Genomic DNA, 16,140 nt, shown 5'->3' with positions numbered 1-16,140 from the left:
TAAATGTAATTTTTTGATACAGATTGGTTATCAACAGAGTAGAGCGCAATGTAAAATTTTGAACATTTCTATTTCATACTTTAAATCTCAATAAAATTGTCAATTTGTTAATTAATCGAAGGGGTATCTCATACTCTTCCACCGCGATAGATCGATTGGTCGTTTAATTTCATTTTTAAACCAGATTAGATTTCATAGCTTGATGAAAGTTACGAAACTTGGTCACCAAATGAGATATTAAGTCGATTAAGTAAAGCTTTTCCGGGTGCGCGAGATATTCCTGTCGGCACCAAGTGATACGCATGAGTTATGTCACATGTACATTTGTTATAGGGTATTCCCCACAACAGAAATGTATAGTACAGCAGGCAGCCGCCGTCAAGCCGTATAGTGCTCAAACACTCCGCGAAAGATTTATACTGGTAAAATGGAATCAAGCACGGAACCATCCTGCAAAGTCGCGAAAATAGATATCCATCCATTTCACGGATTTAAAGAAGCCCGCGTCCTGAATGAGTTGAAGGACAAGAAATCTGTTTTCTTACATGCTGTGGTTGAACCTGGAAATAAAGATGCAGGTATCAGTTGTATCAGTTAATAAATATTTTCATAATTCAAAACACCACAAAACTGTGGTACAATGAAAAGATAGGAAGGCGTCGAAACGACTTGGGAGTAGTCTTTGAGATCAGACACCCGCTGAGGCAATGTACACTGTATGAAAAGCAAGGCAGGCCGGGCAGGGGATATAAAGGCAATCAACAAAATGATGTGGCATGTGCCATCCTGAACGTTCACTTCAGGTTCAGGATTGCAAAATATAGGCATATTAGGCTACTTCTCTGTAACATTCTCTATAACAGCCCTGTTCCATAAAAGTGTCATTGTCCTCTGGTACAATTGTACACTGCCTATAGAATAAGCCGGTCTTTCAAATATGGTAGGCTATAAATCCTTAATGTTTTTCTTCTAATTTTGGCAGTCGTTATCCTGGAAAAGAAACCATTCGACACATCTGAAGAGGGCTTGGCGTCGTTACTTTCGAGTGAAACGGAGCTTCAGCAAGTTATATCAAATGACATCTATAGCACCTATTCTGCTACACCAAAACCAAGGCATGGGATGTTAAAGGTTATCCTGTTGCCTTCATTTAAATATCCGAATTTGATAATAACCAATGATGTGGAATTATGATCAGTGTCATTGTTTGTTTACAGCTAATTATAACAGTAATTTCCTTTCTTATATACAATATTGTACTAGCTAATCAAAATAATCCACTTCTAATACATTTACTATAGCCTACATCTGTGATCTATCCACCCTAATATTTAGGGCGGGGCAAAATCGATTAAACTTGACTGTATCGATTCTGAGTATTAGTCGTCAAATTGTGTATTGGAGTATCATTATGTCACATACTTGTAAAACACCTTGCAATCCGATTTTGAAACATTTAATAAATGATTATAAGGGAGCTAATCCAAACACATGATTAATCAATGATGAATGATAATAATGAATATTATGTTTCATGTAGGCGATATCCCGTTACTTTTCCACGAATATCTATGACCTTGAGTCTTTGGTGATAACCATTCCTTGAAGCTCAAAGTTACTCCGTGTGATCCTGAACCTTTGCAATATGTCATAGCACTGCTAATGGCCATCCTCTGGTGTTAAGTATCCTTGTTTGGCAAGTAAATTTCAGTTGCAAATTTAGGTGGTGTTACAGGTACTAAAAAGAAAGATGTAAAATCAATACTAGACTTAAACCGTGTCATCCATTACTCGGCTCGGATTCCAGTACTTCAATTTATATATACTCACATCTCTTTGTATTCCTATTCCTCGCCTCTATAGTCATGTTTTATGTTCATTTTGACCAGTTAATCTCCAGCAAGACTGGAGGGTTTATTTCTTTGCTGTCAGTCGTTAATATAGCAATATCACAATTAATTGTGAGTGCCATCCTTAGACAACAATGATCTATCCGGCAACGCAAAAGCACATCGACAAGTACAGAAAGCAAGAGGTGGTCGTTGTGGAAGAAACGTATGACGATTATAAAAACATCACTCTCCCATATCTGGAGGAGGAGAATAAGTTCAGTGTGCAGGTATTGTAATAAGTGTTGCTCAGAGGTTCTTATAATATTCCTGCTGTTTTGCATTTTAACTGATGGAGTTGGAGTAGCGGTAGAGTACCCGTCTTCTCAATTGGTAGGTGACTTCAAATCCAAAAACTTACTTGTGAAACAGTTATATCTTCGTTAACTGGCATGGCTTCTCGGGATTTGCGTGAAGAGTATATAAAATGTAGGTGCTGACATGATAACGTTATGTTCCTCCGCATGTCCACTATGGTGTCACCAACTAAAATAAACTGCCTTAGTTCCGTTTTATGGGGTGTCACCAGCCATTTGCTATGTGTCAGAAAGCGGGTATGGATTGTGAGAAGTTTCAAGCCTCGATTCTACGACGTCAGAGTTGTATTCATGATGCCTTGTGTTTCAGTGGGTTTTCAACATATTAGACAAGCAAACCGAATCGGAGAGGATTGTATTTGAAGATGACGACTTGGAAACAGGATTTATTTTGTTACCTGATATGAAGTGGGACGTCAGCGACCTCAATTCTCTTTACTTAATTGGTAGAGCATTACTGTATAATTGTCGACAAGAGAGAATACGCTATTCAAATATAGTACTTCGATCATATTTTGCATCACCCCGTTAGAACTGACCCCTTGAAGAGAAGCAGTATGCTGATGTCAGGGTTGGTGAAAATGTATCTGAATTCAGATATGATCAGAGTCGTGATTGATGCTATTCAAATAGAAGTAAGATTCTTACAAAAGTACTTTGTATATCATACTTTTATTGGGATAATTCCATCAGTCAGACACTTGTGACAAAACTTGACATTACACGACCCATCACCTCAATTACCACAGAATGACTATAGCTGTGGTTTTGCAATTATGTACTGTGACTCTGATATTTCAACCAGTGGTTCTTTCACATGTAAAAAGATGCGATTCTATCAGGAAACTATTGAAGCAGAAGCGGTCCTACACTTGAATCTAAACCGATTGGACAATACCTGCTAAAGTACTCGGAAAAAGTAGAAGTACCACACCATATCTGGCGATAACCTCATCATACATTTAAATAGTATATTCATATTGAAATGAACCCGAATATTTTCGGCTGACACTCGTCAGGGGAAATCGTCAGCAACTAGTAGAGAATTGGAAAGAACATTGTATATCAACAATCGTATCACAAAATATGACGTCACCAGCATGAAATTTCGAATGAGAGAGCGTTCAATGTACACCTAAAAATAGTACATTGAACGCTCTCTCATTCGAAATTTCATGCTGGTGACGTCATATTTTGTGATACGATTGTTGATATACAATGTTCTTTCCAATTCTCTACTAGTTGCTGACGATTACCCCTGACGAGTGTCAGCCGAAAATATTCGGGTTCATTTCAATATGAATATACTATTTAATTGTATATTGAAGTTCTGTACCTCCAAGAAGCTCTTCATCATACATTAGTATACTATGGCTACAGCTACAAGGTATCACGCCATTTTATACGGTCAACCAATCCTCCAGTAATCTGCATCCAGTAGAAATCTAGCTTGTTGGCATATGTACCATGAAGGGCATTGTATCCTCTGTTTCAGCTCTTATTCACAAAAGAGGCATAAAGTCGTTAAGGGACCTCACTGCAGAACACCTTCCGCTTTTGAGAGGAATTCTAAGCAAAGGACAGGTAAGAGATAAACGGTATTAGCAAATTGTGATGTAGACACCACTGTCAGAATGAAGCAACACGGTGTGTCACCAGCAGTGTACGCACAACTTCAGCGTTGTCTGCGAACAAGTGCTGCTGTTGAACATTCTTTCTTCATTCTTGGCAAGCTACTTACTTAGGACAGACACTTTCTACCCGAGAATGTAGAAAAGTATCATTCGTTGTACAACAAATTTTAATTATTTCTACCATAATACGTGACGTAACTACTGGAATTCTTTATAGGGCCAGATTTCGTTGAGATGAAGTATTTTCATGTAAAAATTTGTAAGTTTTTGAGTCAAAAAGTTTTTTCAGTCCAAACTACTTCGCAAAGACAGACATTTCCAACCAGATATGAAGACAAGTAGTACAATTATAGCATTATGTGGGAAAACACCTAATTTGCATACGTTAGATCAAAATTAGGTTTTTTAAGGTCAAAAAATGTCAAAATTTTGATTTATTAGGTCAAAATCTTCCTTTGTAGGTAAAAAAAAATAGCCCTAGTGATCACCTATGATTATTATTGCTAGTATGGCTTTGTCCATTGTGGAGCTGCAATGGATTTGCAGTTGCACAAATACTGTGATGGTGATACCTTGTTTTTATCTTGTTTCAGAAAGCAATATTTGACAAATACAACATTCCAAAGGAGAAGTTGCGGATATATGTTCACTATCAGCCGTCGTATTATCATCTCCATGTTCATTTCACACACAATGACTTTGATGCGCCAGGTGAGGATGATATTCAACGTAACTATATGTCTAGTTGATGTCTGAACCCTCACGGCAAGGGTTCGCACATTCTGTGACATCTGTTTTTGCTGCGTCACAGCGGATGTGCGGCATCACTTCATTGTTGGAAAACTTCACTCCGTTATCCTACCCTACCGACTGAAGAAAGTGCCCATTCCTCATACAGAGAATAGATCTGAAATTTGCATATTCAAAACAATAGTCAGATTCTCCATTTGAAATCTTCCCAGTGTCTGTAGTGAAGTCTCTTTTCTTATTGTAACACATTTCAATTTCAACCCAGGGACGACTGTCACCAGGGCGCATTTGCTTAGTGATATCATCCAAAACATCGAAATTGCTGCCAACTACTATCAGACAAAGACGTTGACATTCGTGGGCAGAAAGGAGGACAAATTAACGATCGCTCTTCAAAAGTCAAACTGATGAAATGCATGGACACTGGACAGTAAACCCAAAGGTTTTTGTGATCAGAGATTCTGCCAGCCATCATGATTTTGCTGGCTTTACATTGAGATCGATTGACTGTGAAACACAATTATCAATGCAGTTGCAGTATAATTTCATTTTAATGCAGTTACTTAAGCTCTTTATTTTAGTCACGTTATTTACACGTGTGCAGATGTATTATGTGACACAAAATAATCGGTGAACTACTCATTTGTTGCACGCATTCTGCCAATCATGCCAATATATCACCTAGATTTCTTACCTTCGCAGACTACTGGAAACAGTTTGAGTACTCAAATAAGAACAGGCTTTCAATTAGGCTACTGAAATTGTACGCCCCCTTTCAGTGCTGGGACGATTCAACTTTTTCGTATGACTCGACGTTTGAGGAAAATTTACAAGTCCATGCCAAGTCATCCAGTAACTGGAGTCGACGAAATCGCCAAATCAGTGAATCTTGCGTGTTTCGATTGCTCGCAATACGCTGGTGTGACTCGTGATTTTAAGTTTTACCGTGCCTCCATTGGTAGGTCTATTATATGACAAATCAATTGACCGCAAACGAATTGATCAGACTACAGCTCATGTTGTCTCAAATTAGCCTTACCGTAATCTAATAGCAATGTATCTCCGTTTTCTTGAGTGCTCAGTGCTCGCCTTAACCAACCCTGTTGTAGGACTTGAATGAAACGATTATAGGTGGTACGTTTATATTACTCGCCAACAATCGGAGCAGGCTGCGATGTTATCTCATGGATGTATTGATGGGTAGTGTATTGCATCATATCAAATCGTTTAAACTTTCTCTGTTTTCGTATTCTACCTTCTATTTTAGCTGACAAACATAGACAGCGTCTATACCAGTGGTTCTCAACCGGGGGTCCGCGAAGCATTTTCATTGGGTCCGCGAAGCCTCTAAATTTACAAGATGGTTGATTACCGTATTTTTATTTCATTTTCGAAATAGAGAAATTACGAGGCAGTTTCGCTTCATTACTGCTACATTTTCAGAGTCGCATCAACCGAATGACCTTCTGACATGAAATATCTATCCTTCCTACAAACTCATTTTAATTGCCAAATTGTCAATAGCCTACTGATACAAACATATTGCTGTTTAGAGATGTTTTGTTGGGGTTTGTGGAACAAGTAACAAGTAGGAATAGTAAGGTCAATCAGCGTGATTCAAATGTTTGCAAAAATCCATTTTACTGTGATATACATAACATAACCACTATTCCAGAGCAACTTCGAGATGAGCTGCTGGATAGAAATAGCTAGGATGGACGTCATAGTTCAATAAAAAATCAGTGTCTTAATTTTGGCGGCATGTATGTTAAATTGCGATCGTACCCAAAGGCAGGGGTAGGTAATTAGTTGTCCACGCGGGCCAAATGAAAGCAGATAATACCTAGGCGGCCCGAGTCAAAATATTTAACTATGTTCTGCGTCGTAATAATTGTATTTCTAAATTGAAAGCAGTGAATCACATGTTGATACATGGTGCTCAGTGGATGTATTGATATTAGGCAATGAGAAAGTGAGGGTTAATCAACTAAAATAATATTTATTCGCCGTCATTATTCAAAACAATCGTAGGCATGATACCTTTTAAACTCTTTTTAACCAACAGACGCGTTTTTTATCAAGACATTGAAATGTATTTAGGACAGGCCTACTTCAAAGCTTGTCTTGGTCGCAGCCTCCCGGGCAGTGTATAGCTTGGTGAAATAGCCTTTGTCGTCGGTGGAAACTAGCAGTGCTTCGGAAATTCGCCCTCCCTTAGCTGAATATCTACGTGTTTTGCCACAATACCGACTTAAATTATACTCCACGGCGACCTGCTAGCCACAAACTTAAAGGACTGATCCGCCCCTGACTCAAGTAAGCTAATATTCAGTGCTCCGAATCTTGGAATTTCGGCCGTCGGCCCTCACCTTTCTTATTTTGACACGCCTGCCCGTTAATCGTTTCATCACGAGCACTGATTGACTTGTTCTATGAATTGGGAATTTGGAAACGTATCACCAATGATATATATCATATGGGCTATCATTGGGTCTGCCCAAAGGGGTCGTCGTAAGCGTTGCCCATTATGATACCATTCACCACCACCTATCTTTGTGGAGATAAATTTTCGGCACTCGTTCATATCAAATCGAAGGCGCGGATTTCCAAGACACGACCACGTATTTCAAGAAATGCAGCAGCAGAATTCGCTACCGTCTACCCAATTTCCACATTAATAGCTCGGTGTTATTTTCAAGAGTCATTTTGTTTCTGTTTGTCACTAGCCTGCAGTAAATATTCACAAAAGACAGATCACGGTTGCACCATGATTGAGCTAAATTTGAACTAAAACTTGAGGGGTCCGAGGAGACAAAAGGTTGAGAAACACTTGTCTATACAGTTTCGTAGTATAGCAGTTGTACGTATGCATGAGCGATACAGCACCTTTTTGAATGTATATTTAACTACGTTCGTTCCTTAATTCAGAATAATTGGTGACTCCACCTTTATTTGCAACAACTAACAAAATGCACTGACTTTGAACCATGCCTCATACTTCGGAAATTCAACTTGATTTTTTGAGTCAAATTGTGAAATGACTTGCGACTCGAAGGTAGACACTGCTTCACAGTTCCCACTAAAGACATATTTTGTCATTTATTGCTTCAATGGTTTCTTCCCCCTTTTTTAGTCTTTATGCACTGTTGTCCAAGGGTCTGCGCAGTGAGTTGGTGAGTGTGCGCAGCCGCGTCAAAAATTAGAGGGAACATTGATTGGTGGTACCACGGCATTCCAGTACTTGCAGCATAAGGCTACGCAAGTAGGCCTACACATGCTCATGGAAATAGTGCCGGAGCATTGTCACAGATCGCTATGAAATGAGTTCGGCCAAGAACTACAAAAAGCATTTTTGATACGGCGTAACTGGTGAATATATTTCACTTCACTTATACTGGTGTGATCTCATGACACTACCTCGAATAGAAACATTTGGTTACTCGATTTTTGTCCTGTCCTACCCTACTTTTATGTGGTGCTTTTGTACGCAAGTTTGCCTATCATTTGCTAGTAAACAATATTTCAGCAATTAGAACCCAACATGAAGGGTCTGTATCTAGTGACTCCACTGCCAATGCTCACGACGACAGTGTTACATAGTAACAAATGACGTAGAAAGGTTGCAGCGGAAGTAATTCAGTTTATTTTGATCTGAGCCATCAAGAGGCTTACGTCAGTCTCGGTGAGGCTACCGAGTCTACACTAGCGTTGGGACCCCGGGAAATCCCGATCCCGGGATTGGTCCCGATGAAATCCCGGGATTTGTGAACAGCATCTACCAAGGCTTATGTAGCGCCATATCTCTTATTTTGGTAATAAAGCAGTGTCACAAACTCAGCTGATTGTCTAGAACAGTGGCCTCAAACACGCGGCCCGCCAGAACTGTTTTTGCGGCCCACGTCGGCGTTTGACTTTTCAAGCATTCGACAATATCAAACTCGAAAATTTCAGTTTTCGGATTTGAGAACTTGAAATTTCATTCTGAAACCACTCCAAAAACCTGGATCGCTATCACACATCAAACGTCCACTAACTGCTAAATTATAACGCGACAGCTTTTACGATGACACGATGCATTTGTCGTCTCGCATGGTTTCTAACTGTCTATAACTCCTTATGTCGCCAAATTATGCCGAGCACAACAATATTTTTAAAGAATATTGAAAAATATGACTTTTTCGTGGCAACCGTGAATATTACAATAGTGTATTACATTTTCACAATGTGTATGGAATGCCAATCTGCAAGGTCCGACAAAAAGTCGTACTGGGAAACTCCTATTAGATGCTGCTGCCCGCCGCGTCATCAAAAACTACGAAATTGGCCCGCGAGCAAATTGGAGTTTGGGACCCCTGATCTAAACGATGATACTCTTGATGCTCTTATGTTTTGCGTCAATTCAATATCACAAGGACTAAATGTTATCTGTGTGACTTGTATGTGTATTTTACTACTTTTTTAATCCCGGGATTGAGGAGCGAAAATCCCGGGAAATCCCGATCCCGGGATTTCAAATTTGATCCCGAAGTCCCAACCCTAGTCTACACCAGAGTTGGATCAATTGTAATTTGTAATGTAATTGAATGAAATTTATTACATATTTCAATGTAATTGTAATGTAATTGTAATTGAAGCATTTTTATTTTGTGTAATTGTAATTGTAATTTGACAAAAATTTTGCTCAATTACAATTTCAATTACAATAAATTGCTATTGAGACCTGACAAGCACAACATAAAATAATTGACTTATATTGCATTCTCTTTAAGGGTGGAGGCCAAAAATATAGATCAAATAATAGATCTGGCGATTTTGCACGTTGCTGGATTTTCTGCGGACCAGAAAGGTAGATTAGTAAGATTCTGCCACAACCAACTGAGTATAGACTGCTGCTTCTTGATCCTGGTCGCCACCAGGATTAAAGTCTCGATTAAGGTACACAAGCATATGAATTTGGCGAGGTTTGTAATAGTTAGGACATTGTAGATTGGAATTGCTTATCTGAGGTTCGTTATAAAGATAGTGAAGATTGCATGTTGACGATATTTTGTTACCGGTACTCAATTGTGCTTCTTATTGACTGATGATCATGTTATTACAGAATGTTTAATGATAATGATAATTGCATACAAATTATGTAATAAATGAGTTCCGCCGTTCTCTTGCATTTGATACAATCAACCAAGCCGTGAAATGCTACATCGCCAAACATGGCAAAAGAACAGAACAGTAATTGAAGGTTGCTTCAAAACAACAGAAAGTGCCCAAACTGAAAATGCCTGTTAAGGCCTTCAGAACATTCAATTGGAAGAGTGACCGAAGATATGGTATCTGACCCGGTGATGGTGCTATTTATTTCAAGGTAAATTTGTAGACATTGATTATATCCATAATGTGGCGCATATCAGTAAATTAATGGTTATAGAGCTGTCATACCAGCATAGGATCAGCCACTTGAACATCATTTTAAAAGTGATTCCACCGTATTGTCTGTAGTTACTGCAGAAAATCAATCATGTAAGTTATATTGCGAGAGAGTAATGAGAACTTGTTCGATATATTGACCGCATCGAGAAGTGTTCCCCATGATGATGATCGGTTCGTGTCAGAGGCAACTCTTGTTATTTTCATCACTACTTTTTGCTAACATATCAATTGTACGAGTGTAGATGTATATTATATCGAATTCTTATCCAGTGGTGTATTCAAGGGAATGCATTCACGATATCAAACGTTCTTGTCATAACATTCAGCGATTTTATAATGAGATTTTTTGCTAGTCGCCAAATGATCGGTTTCAGTATTTTCCACCATACTAGCAAATATGCATGTGCATTGTGCATTGTGCAATCCTTCTGAAACATTCACATGTTTTCCAGAAACAAGCTACATGGAATCGCAGTCAACATGCGTGACAAAGACAAGTGATCTGCCGATCTGCCACCTGGTATGTAGCTTAAACTCATTTGAATTTCATGTCGGGTTGATATTTCAAAATATACAATCTTGCAGTTTGGCAAACTTTTGCTCCACTGCCCCAACTATTGTTATGTAAAAAATTCCCACATTGTACTGAGTTTGCTAGTGAAGTGTATCTGCGAACGATAGAGTTGGAAATGGTGTTTGACTGCTCGAAAGATTGCTGATTACCAGTGCAATACACATAGTTACAATCCTGTATCAAGTTACAATCCTGTAACAATTGATATAAGATGGTATACAATGGAGCCTGACCGATAATATCGCTTTGCCGATAATATAGACTCGATATCACTCTTTGAAAGAATTATTGGTATCGGCCATTGGAAATGAATATATTTGGGCAGTTTTCGTGAGGTCACAGCATGGTGATAGGAAGTCCATAAACTATAATCTTTGACCAATAGACTGAGAATATTGATATATTTCACATATATTACACTTTACAGGTGTCCTGATACAGCCTTTCTAGTTTATTTCCTGTCCAAGTATAGCATTGGCTGTAAAGCTGTTCAAATAGATGCCCTGAAGGTTTTCAAATGCGCATTTTAAGGTATTCCACACAATTTGAATATAGGCTATAGTGGTTATCGGTGAAGGGGTTAGATATTGGTTTTATCGGTATCGGCCCAAAACTCCAATATCAGTCGGCCTCTAGTATACATATACAATACAATGAAAACTACCAATTCTGCACTTTATGATCAGCTGGTTGCAGAATTACAAGTTTTTAATGACTAGAGACTGACCAATTATTGGTTCACCGCTCATATCGAATGGATACCCCACTTGGAAACAGATATTGATATCAGCCATTAGAGGAAAAAATATCAGCCAACAAGGCAGGGAGAATTTCCAAATGATTTCTTTGTGATTGGCTTCCTAATACAAGTTTTAGTTTAATCATAGGTTACTACCTCATCGCAAGTTTAATCATACGTTACTACCTCATCGCAGAGTCAATATGAACTTCTTTTAATTCAGAAAAACAATGAGCTGAGAATTAAACTGATGGTGTCGAAGATTGAGGAGCTCAAAGAAAGAAAAGACATGAGAGACGAAGAAAGATATTTCAGAAAGCAAGAATTCGAAATGCGTATCGAAGAACATGCGATAAAAATGGAAAAATATAGATTAGAACTTGGACAATTGAGGAATTAGTGACATCTGTAATGCAATATTTCTGTGTTCAATTATTTCATTGTGCCTTCCTGTCAAGTTATGTAAATAGCCGAATACTCATTTTCTGAAAAGCAGCATTTCTTTATAATATTTCATTGTGCCTGCCTGCCTGCATTGTGCCTGCCTGCCTGTCCCCTCTAATTTTCGACGAGTTTGCGCACACTCAGCAACTCACTACAGACCCTTGGACAACAGTGCGTAAACGTCTGTAAAAAAAGTCATCACTTCGGATTTTTTCGTGCGCAACTTGGATTTTCTGTGCGCAGAGACCATATCAGCACTGCGCATTTGCGCGGCACGTGAGTAGCTTAGAGGGAACATTGCTTATAGGTATTATTGACGGTGCACATTTTTTGAAATGCAACATTTCTTTATAATATTTCATTGTGCCCGCCTGCCAAGTGTTCCTCGCCTTATAGGTATTGTCGATGGCGCAAATATTTTGGTACATTTTTTCAATTCATATTTGTCAATTTGAGTACAAATAATGGGACACTGCTCTTTGTTTATTACCTACAGTGCAATTGTAGTTAAATCTTTCATTCCACGAAGTCATGCACATTTCATTCTCTTTATTATTTTTACACCAGCACGGTTTACTGTGTTCGTTAAAATTTTAAAATAAACATAATTAGTAGAAATATGTGTTGATCTTATTTTCAAGATAGGCTATTGCGTCAGTGTATCCAACTTCAGATGTTATATCCGTAGCTTCCTCGGGAGTAACTGCAATATCAGGAACTGGCTCATTGGTTTTTGTAGCAAAATTGTGCAAACATATGGTTGCAATGATTGCCAGGACTGTGTTTTCGATTTGCATTCGCATAGGATTTAGCAACATCTGGAAACGCTGTTTCAGAACGCTAAAGCATTGCTCGATCAGCATGCATGTCTTTGAGTACATATAGCTGTATTTTTTTTCTTGTGCAAGCTGTGGATTTGTTAATGGAGTCATCAGGTACATTTTTAGAGCATAGAGCCTCTGTCTCCCAGCACAACAGCATTAGTCACTACCGGTATTCTCTTGGCATGGCAGTCCATTTGACAGTTCGAAGAAAAATATCCCTTCCTGCAACGATAAATTTTCTGGTACAGAGCCACCTGGGGACTTTATTGGGATATGGGTACCATCAATGCAACCGATGACATTTGGAACTCCAGTATGTCAAAGAAATCACTCTTTGTTGGTAACGAATCATCCAATCGTGGGATAAATTTTCTCTATTCTCTGATAATGCCCGAGAAATGCAGTGGATTATTCGGCATGCAGTTGTCCGGCTTACACACCAATCAAATCAGCATCTGTTTGTTGAAAATGACGTAGCAAAAAATCGGAGAGCACAGAGTAATTGCATCATGGGGTGCAAAGCTTGGCACCGGACATCCAACCATGGGCTGTCTTTAATCATGTCCAATAGAATTACCGTAGCTCCCTTGTAAAATCTGTAGCGGTCATCGAATTCATTTTCTGGGTATTTTACAAATGAGTCCGATATGTCTGCCAAGTAATGCCTGGGCATAACAATTGTATTCTCGTTGTCCGAACTGCCATCTACGATGTCCAAAATATCCATACTACAGACAGTAATAACAACAGTACCAGTTTGCAATGCCGTCTTTGGAACTTATAACTGTGAATAAACTACAGAGTAATATGCATTAAAGCTGCAAAGTGGCTTCAAATCAATTTCATAAGTCTACCTAGGAAACGACGGCATTCATAGCACATGACCAAAATCGACAACATTTCCAATCAGCATTGCCATTGAAGCAATATTTACTACGAAGTCGATTGGTTGACATGGCAACCTTCCACGGATCACTACATTTTGCGTCATTTTGACGCAATAGCGTCCTACATCCTGGATTTGTAGATCTACTAACTTCGTACGAACATCCAATGTTTTGGCGTGCGGATCATCTACTTCTAAATCGGGAGATCTTGGAACTCGCAGATTAAGCGAAAATCCAGGATGTTTTTACTCAGCTTTTTGGCCTTCACCCTAAATGTCGACAAGGAATTTGGTGGATCCATTTGAGGAAGCCCTTGACTGCGCCCTTGCGGGCGACGTTTTTTATTTTTACCGCTATGCTGGCCTCGGCTGCCATTGTATACAATTATTAGATTACTAACCAACGGATGGATTCGCAACACGTGACTCACGATTGAATACGCCGAGAAGCGAACTGCTGAACCGGCTAAAAGCAGCAGAATTGATAGTCCCATAGCTAACGATCCAAGCGTCGAAATTTGATATGTATGGTCCTAATCGAAAGCTAGTGTCGCACTGATTCCGCAATAAAAGTATATTTCCAGGCAATGGTACCATCCCAAAATAGTCGTGAAAGTCTGGGAATCGGCATTGTTCTGAACAATCGCTGGGAGTAATTGGTCATTGTTGTGGTCATGCTGCTGCGACGCTCTCACTTTTCAGAACAGTCGGCCTTAAACGGCTATTTTGGAGCAGTTACATTGCCCTGACGAGATTTTAATTTGTATTTTCGGAATTCGTGCATCAATAGCTTACGATAAAGACCATATGCATCAAATTTGGACGCTTGAATCGCCAGCTCTAGGACTACAAAGTTTGCTGCTTTTAGCCGTCTCTGCAGTACGTTTGTCGGTGCATTCATCCGTGACTCACATCTTGCGCATCTATCCGTGGGTTGGCAATCTACAATACGATTTCAGATCACGATGCTGCATCGTTACTTCGTCTGGCTAACTAACCAGACCACCGGATATTATATAACGTCTTATCTGACAAAGCACGGTTTTGTTTCCACCACTCATCCTAATTCCTACGTCCCTCGATAAAAATAATAATATTTCTTTAATTATATACTATATACGCAAATCCAACCCGTGCATGATTATAATACTTTTTTCAACGACATACTGCATACTGGAATAGTTCGAAAACGTTTCTTTTATTAATTACCGGGTATTTGCGTATCATGAATGAAACATGAATACTTGAATTGTTGTTAATTACGACGCTACGGTTGTCAAGGAGCACGGTTGAATTTATGATTATTCAATTACATGTTCAACAGCAGCAATTGTAATTGTAATGTAATTGAAGCGTGCAAGGAGTAATTATAATTGTAATTTGATATTTTTAGCATGGAGTAATTGTAATGTAATTGAAACATGCAATAAAGTAATTGTAATTGTAATTGAACTGAAATAATGTAATTGATCCAACTCTGGTCTACACTACACCACTATCCGTCATGGCTGAGCCTCTTGTGGCTAAGACGCGGATATATATGACTAGTATAACCATTGCGCTATCAACATAGGAGAACAATCTCTGATAATATGAATCATTTCCGGTGACAAACAGCGTCGAAGCAAGTAGGTAATTTTCCATATATAATGCGCAAAATTTTACCGATTTTTTGCCCTAAAATAGGGGGGTGAGTATTATACATAGGTACATCAAGCCTTGAAAAAAAATCTTACGATCAAAAACTTGAAATCACACCTTTCTTCATGCTTGTTTAAATCGCGCATCACCTCTAGCCATTGGGCCCCATAATTCGTATTATAGAGTGTAACGCGCTGCGAAATAGAGAAGCGTGTTGCCAATTAACGAAAAGCGTGTTTCTAATTAACGAGACTCGTCTGCAAGGTTGCCAGTGAACCCGTCCCTCGGTGAACCCGTCCCGTGAACCCGTCCCTCGGTGAACCCGTCCCTCGGTGAACCCGTCCTTCGGTGAACCCGGCCCTCGATGAACTCGGCCCTCGGTGAATTCCGCCCTCGGGAAATTTTGAAATTTAGTGTATTAACAAGTATTAATATGCATTATTAAACTAATAATGTTATTATCAACTGATTTGTCGATCTTGTAAGGAGGTCAGGGCATGCGTAGATCACGCAGTCACGGAGTGATCGGATCACGTGATCACGATTGCGTGGTCGGCTCATTGTTGAATTGACTTGGCGAGGGGCGGACGTGCGACGTTCGACATCCTCGTATCTGTTCATGACATCGCATTGGGTCTTATCGCATTGTATATTGTGTGTGACTTGTTCAGATGAAAAATATATCCCAACGATTGTTATTGCTCACATATCAACCACGCGTGGTCTGCTCGTTATTGCAACTGTAGGTTGAGGTGGGGTGTTAGGGTTGGGTAGGGCAGGGGGGTGAGACATTAGGGTTCGGGGAGTGGGACATTGGGTTCGGGTAGGATACTAGGGTTGGGGGAGGGGGATATAAGAGTTGGTGGATGTGGGATATTAAGGTTAGGGTTAGGATATTAGGGTTGGGGCAGGGGGGATATTAGGGTTGGGGTAGGATATTAGGGTTGCCGGAGGTGGGATATTAGGGTTGCCGGAGGTGGGATATTAGGGTTGGGGGAGGGGGGATATTAAGGTT

The 16,140-nt window shown here is 39.4% G+C and overlaps 1 protein-coding gene and 1 long non-coding RNA gene across 2 annotated transcripts; both read left to right on the top strand.

Moving 5' to 3' along the window:
- Positions 1-338: 338 nt before the first annotated feature.
- On the top strand, positions 339-6,341 carry LOC145456534 (m7GpppX diphosphatase-like). Its single transcript, XM_080334675.1, has 7 exons — positions 339-578; positions 983-1,131; positions 1,979-2,119; positions 2,517-2,652; positions 3,702-3,790; positions 4,434-4,551; positions 4,856-6,341. Exons 1-7 carry the CDS (start codon positions 428-430, stop codon positions 4,996-4,998), a joined length of 927 nt encoding a protein of 308 aa, XP_080190801.1. The 5' UTR covers positions 339-427; the 3' UTR covers positions 4,999-6,341.
- A 3,032-nt stretch (positions 6,342-9,373) lies between these two features.
- Positions 9,374-12,392, top strand: LOC145456675 (uncharacterized). The gene is made up of 3 exons (XR_013920681.1): positions 9,374-9,952; positions 10,470-10,537; positions 11,554-12,392. It is a non-coding gene; the product is annotated as an uncharacterized LOC145456675 (long non-coding RNA).
- The last annotated feature ends 3,748 nt before the right edge of the window (positions 12,393-16,140 follow it).

The sequence above is a fragment of the Botryllus schlosseri genome, chromosome 2 (assembly GCF_051294905.1).
Source record: "Botryllus schlosseri isolate E-star chromosome 2, Bs_hap1, whole genome shotgun sequence".
Lineage (NCBI taxonomy): Eukaryota > Metazoa > Chordata > Ascidiacea > Stolidobranchia > Styelidae > Botryllus > Botryllus schlosseri.
Note: the sequence above shows the minus strand (reverse complement) of the source record. Positions and strands in the feature narration are given on the sequence as shown.